The sequence below is a fragment of the Elaeis guineensis genome, chromosome 15 (genome assembly GCF_000442705.2).
Source record: "Elaeis guineensis isolate ETL-2024a chromosome 15, EG11, whole genome shotgun sequence".
In the NCBI taxonomy this organism is placed as follows: domain Eukaryota; kingdom Viridiplantae; phylum Streptophyta; class Magnoliopsida; order Arecales; family Arecaceae; genus Elaeis; species Elaeis guineensis.
This window is the reverse complement of record NC_026007.2, coordinates 66,261,333-66,266,691: the sequence shown is the minus strand read 5'-3', so window position 1 is coordinate 66,266,691 and position 5,359 is coordinate 66,261,333. Positions and strand designations below refer to the sequence as shown.

The 5,359-nt window shown below is 38.3% G+C and overlaps 1 protein-coding gene across 1 annotated transcript; it reads left to right on the top strand.

Moving 5' to 3' along the window:
• The first annotated feature begins 1,017 nt into the window (after positions 1–1,017).
• LOC105058534 (2-oxoglutarate-dependent dioxygenase 19-like) lies at positions 1,018–5,359 on the top strand. The gene is made up of 4 exons (XM_010941487.2): positions 1,018–1,290; positions 3,661–3,896; positions 4,592–4,919; positions 5,017–5,359. Exons 1-4 carry the CDS (start codon positions 1,033–1,035, stop codon positions 5,260–5,262), a joined length of 1,068 nt encoding a protein of 355 aa, XP_010939789.1. The 5' UTR covers positions 1,018–1,032; the 3' UTR covers positions 5,263–5,359.

Sequence of the window (5,359 nt, the reverse complement as noted above, 5' to 3'; positions counted from 1 at the left end):
GAGCAGATACGTCGAACTATCTGATCAATGGTCGGCACAGATGTCATCACGTGTCAACTATCTGATAAGACTCTGATTTGATCACTTTCATCTTAACTGTTGGGAGATCTTATATATACAGGGTCACTTTCAGCTAACTTTTTACTTTTCATTTGTCTTCTTTACTAAAAAAACTCTATCGGAGGATCGTTCCGGTGTCTGAAGCCTCCTTTTCTTCTCGCCTTTCTCTTTGAATTTCAAGTTAAGACATAGAATAATCAACAGGCAGTATGGCCAATTTTTCAAAAATAATATATTTGTGAATAACTTAGCCATGCATTTATTCTTCAATTTTATCCATAGTTTAGCCGCCATCTCCTTTTCAACGACTTCATCGAATATCTTGTCCGTCAAATGTAATTGAAATCATACGATGTGCCTTTCCCAATAACTCCCCTCGTCTCCATCGGATATGCTATTTAATAATTTCTCCTTTCCTTACAATGTGTTCCAAGAGAAAAGCAATGCAAAAGCTTTACTATAGAAAGAAAATAAAAATTATAGATACAAGATTTCTTCACAAATTCTAACCTCAATATATTTTTATAATAATCAGGTTAGGCTAATATATAATTGACGTTCTAAGTCGATCTGGGGTCGTTCTCTATTACTTATAAATTCAAGACGGACGCAATACTTTTTTGCTTGTACGTACCTTCTTTCACTAATAAATAGAGGGAAGGTTCTTACTTCCTCCATTTTCCTTCAAAAAAATATCATATAAACAACGACCGGTCTCTCAAGTCTATCTTAGAAATCTTTTGCAAACTTCTTAGATGCCGCAGCCGCCGACCAATCTTTTTGAAGTCTAGGTCTTTTTAAAGTCTCGGTATTCTTATCAGTGCATGCTTCCCCCCCACTCCTTGGGTTCCTTTCTGGATCCCTCCCCCTATATATATATATATATATATATATATATATATATATATATATATATAATGTACGTAAGATCCCGCAACAAAAGAAGCATTTCCTCTATCTTCCTCTCTTCCAATGGCAGCTCCACTCCACCTCCATTCTTCTCAAGCCTCCCCCCTCCCAAACTCCATCAAAGAGCTCTCAGACAGTGCTGGCCTTTCTTCTATCCCTTTTCTCTATGCCTCCCGAAGCTCCGAAGCACTTCTGACCGATGTCGTGGAACATGAAGTCCCAATAATCGATTTCTCGCTACTGAAAAAAGGAACACCGGACCAACGTTCTCAAACGGTCCGGGACCTCGGCAAGGCCTGCGAAGAGTGGGGCTTCTTCAAGGTACATATGTTGCTTGCGGCCAAGTAACTGACTTAAGAAATTATATCTTATATACTGCATGCCCCGACATGGCCGTGCACCATACGCATCTTCCTCCCTTGAGGGACATTTGGTATGAGGTGATTCATCCAAAATTAAGGATGATGTAGATAGAGATGATGAGATCAACGTGTTTAATTGCACTATGGTGATATTACGTAGTGATAATTTCAAATCACCCCCATTCTTCAAATCACCATCCATGTGATAGGAAACCGCTCTTGAAGGCGGATATCCAATATCATTCCATTACGATAATCTTATATTAGAATATGTTAACCAAAATACCCTTACAATTGAAAGACTTCAAAGAAAAGGAAATCATTTTTTTTTATCGCGATATTTTTTCCACGCGTATGGAGTGGGTAATTGAGGCATCTTTTCCACGTGGAAGAGAAGGAACGTGCGTAGGTACTTAGGACGTTATCTCCACGGAAGAAAAAAAAAATTCTTCCTTCTCTCATCGTGTTGATTGGAAAGAGAAAAATCTATTTGATCTTGTTCTAGAATTTTTCTACCCCAATCCTCAATCCCAATTCCCCACTAAGTTGTCAGGGTATTTTTGATATTATATGATCGGTGATCTTGATTTTCTATAACATACCAAACAGATAGTGTGTACATATATTGTTGTATAGCAAACCAAATATAGTGATCTTAGATTATTAGAGATTAGATCATCTCAGGATTTGGATCACCAGTGATCTTAGATTACTTTAGTGATCAAATTGGATCACCAAACGCCCCCTTATGAGCATAGGATGTGTAGAGCCTATAAGAAGAGGGATTATATCCTATCCACTATGCACCGTATTACCATGCACATCATCAATCATAATTGTCTATTTCTGTAGTGATGCATTGAGATGAGCACTTGATGAATGGGCATAAATAAATGAGTGACCGTAATTGGTGGCATGCATGACTTTATCATGTATTCTATATAGGATATGATTTCTCCTGTGGGGAGGAGAGGAGGCTCTTGGCGTGGTACACAGCTACGTGATGCATGTGATACAAAATATAATTTATCTCTATCTAGGGTAGCAAATATTGTTCTGACTCCCGTTTAGGTTACGTTTGCATATTGGCAATTTTTTTTCACAAGTTCTGTAGACTGGACAGATTGGATGAGGGTGGGGTTTTTTTTGAATCATTCCCGGGTTGGACCGTTCCGGTAGCCAGGTCGTGACCAAAAGTTCTTTTTTTCGAGAAAAGGAAACAGAAAAAAGAGGCAAACGGCCACCCAAGAAATTTATTAATGCAGACAGTCATGAGTTACATGAGCGAAGAAAGAACAGTAACCAGCCAAGAGTCTGGTGGGAATAGATCAAGCAGAAACAATGTGACTAGAAGTATAATTTATCTTTTTTTTTTCTTTTATGCTACTTAAGGGGCCGAAGCCCAAAAGCAGGTTTAATTCATCCCACAACCGAGAGAGTCAAAATTAAGTGCTCACGTTGGATCTCTGTGGTTGGTTGGTTCATGTACGTTAAATAGAGAAGGTTATGAATTAGCTGAGGTTGTTCATGTTATGGGGATAATAACTAGATGGGTATCAATCTCAAAACTTTAGTAGGTAGAGATGGCAATGGATCTGATATGAATTGGATTGGCTAATTTTTATATCCACCTCACAATTAATTAAAAGATATCCCATATCCATACTTGTCCCATATCTGTCTCATAATTGCCTTGGGTCGGGTTGAGTTGAATTAAGTAGATGGTGTGGGTTGGATCGGATAGATAAGATGGAATGGGTTAGATCAAGTAAGGAACTCATCAAGCAAATATTCCAAAATAATTGTAATTTTGAAAGGGATGATTTAGATTAAAATTTTATCGAGTCGAATTCAGAGTAGAGTAAATCATTATCCGTATTCTATTGGAACCTGCTTTAAAGCCCCAAATATTTATTAAATCAAATAAAACATGTCCCATTTGGATCGAATCTAATCGAATATCTGATGGGTTGGCTACAATTGCCATCCTACTAAAGAAGAAATTACTAGGTAGACTCGGTCTACCACGTAGGTTAATTATAGTCAATAATTAATGAAAAATTAGTTGATGTGTGGAATTTTTATTGACTTTACCTATATCCTACATGGTAGAACGAGTCTACCTAATAATTTCTCCTACAAATGGACTATCAGTATTGGGTTTTGGATATGAGTACCTAACCAATATAAATGCCCAACATCATCTATGGAGGCCATAGGCTATTGTAACTTTACATGTTTCAGCTGCTTCCAATAATATAATCATTAAAATATTTTGCTCATGAACCAATCAAATTCATCTGTTTGATTGTATGATCTGTGATTACAGGTTGTGAACCATGGTGTGCCAGAGAGGTTGAAAGACACCATGGTTGATGCATTAGGAGGATTTTTTGATCTAACGGAGGAGGAAAAAGGGGAGTACACTAGGAAGCATGTGATGGATCCAATTCGGTGTGGCACTAGCTTCAATTTAAACGTAGACAAGTTTAGGTTTTGGAGGGACTACCTCAAGGTATTTGTGCATCCAGTGTTCCATTCTCCAGCAAAGCCCCACGGTTTCAGGTAAATAATAAGACTACGGCCATTTATAATGTTCTCAAATATATGAGTTACCTAACATCATTTATGAAGTTCTACTCTTTTGGTAAAGAATAGAAAAATTATTATTCTTAGACATACACATGCTGCGTCAGTCAACTACATATTTTTGAATGAGTAGTTCCAGTGCACAATCCATGGTGGTCTTCCCTTCACAACTGGTTAAGTCAACTACATATTTTAAATAAATATTATCAACTAGGAACAGATACTATCTTCTGAATCTCTCTTTTGTCTTTTTTTTTTTTTTGAGAGATAAAAGGAGACAGATAATACTCCTGAGTCTCCCTTTTGTCTTCAATCCATGATGGTCTTTTGGAATATTTATGTTGATCCAGCATTGATATTTTAACTTCTCATTCTGCATATTCTTATTTGGTTTCTTTTCTTCTTCTATGATGTAATTTATGCAGGCTGCATACTCTTCTCTTCATTTCTGAATAAAATTTGGTGAATGTGGACGTCTCTCATTACTTCCAATGGAGTTCCATTTGCATCAAAGTAGAAAACTTAAATATTTGGAGCATACTCTACAAAATTTTAATCCTAATATCAGTTTGCGTAGTGGTGTTTTTTTATTGCAAGAAACTAGCTTGTGATCTACTAAATTAAATGTGCGCGCGCGCACACACACCCTCATAAATCAATGTTTTTCCCAGGGAAATATCGCAAGAGTACACTACATGCATGAGAGTGCTGGCCATGGATCTCCTCGCGGGAATATGGGAGAGCTTGGGACTAGAGGAGAGCAACCTGACCACGGCCTTGGACCTCCACTCTTGCTTCCAAATCTTCATTGGTAATTACTACCCACCATGCCCACAGCCAGAGCTAGCCATGGGCCTCCCTCCCCACTCCGACCATGGCCTCCTTACGATCCTCCTCCAAAATGGCGTAGATGGCCTCCAATTGAAGCACAAAGGCAACTGGGTCAATGTCAAGCCCCACCCCAACTCTTTCCTTGTCAACACCGGTGATCACATGGAGGTAATTAACGAGATCATAATCCTTTAACAAGTTTTCTCTTTTTATACAACATTTCATGATTGTTTTAAGTAATGATACAAGTGTTACATGAAGCTAGATTATAAGCAATGGAAAGTATAAGAGCGTGGTGCACCGGGCAGTGGTAAATAGCAAAAGCACGAGGATATCGATCGCAAATGCGATAGGGCCATCTCTGGACGCAGTTGTTGTGCCTGCCATGGAGCTAGTGAGTGATGGGGGCAGTTCAGTGGCTTATCATGGCATGAGATATAGGGAGTTTATTGAACATCAGCAAGCTAACCCGCTCAAGGACAAGTCTGTTTTGGATCGTATAAGACTGTAGGGCAAGTAATATCTGGGACAATTAATGGTTATGCTGTGCTTATGGATGTATGGAAGACATATTTGGAGACTGTTGTTTATGCCTTACTCTTTAGTAA

Excerpts from the sequence above, each read along its gene's own strand:
- LOC105058534 (XM_010941487.2), top strand. The coding sequence starts at position 1,033 with ATGGCAGCTCCACTCCACCTCCATTCTTCTCAAGCCTCCCCCCTCCCA. Across the intron at positions 1,291-3,660 it reads AAGAGTGGGGCTTCTTCAAG|GTTGTGAACCATGGTGTGCC; the intron begins GTACATATGTTG and ends CTGTGATTACAG. Across the intron at positions 4,920-5,016 it reads ACACCGGTGATCACATGGAG|ATTATAAGCAATGGAAAGTA; the intron begins GTAATTAACGAG and ends ACATGAAGCTAG.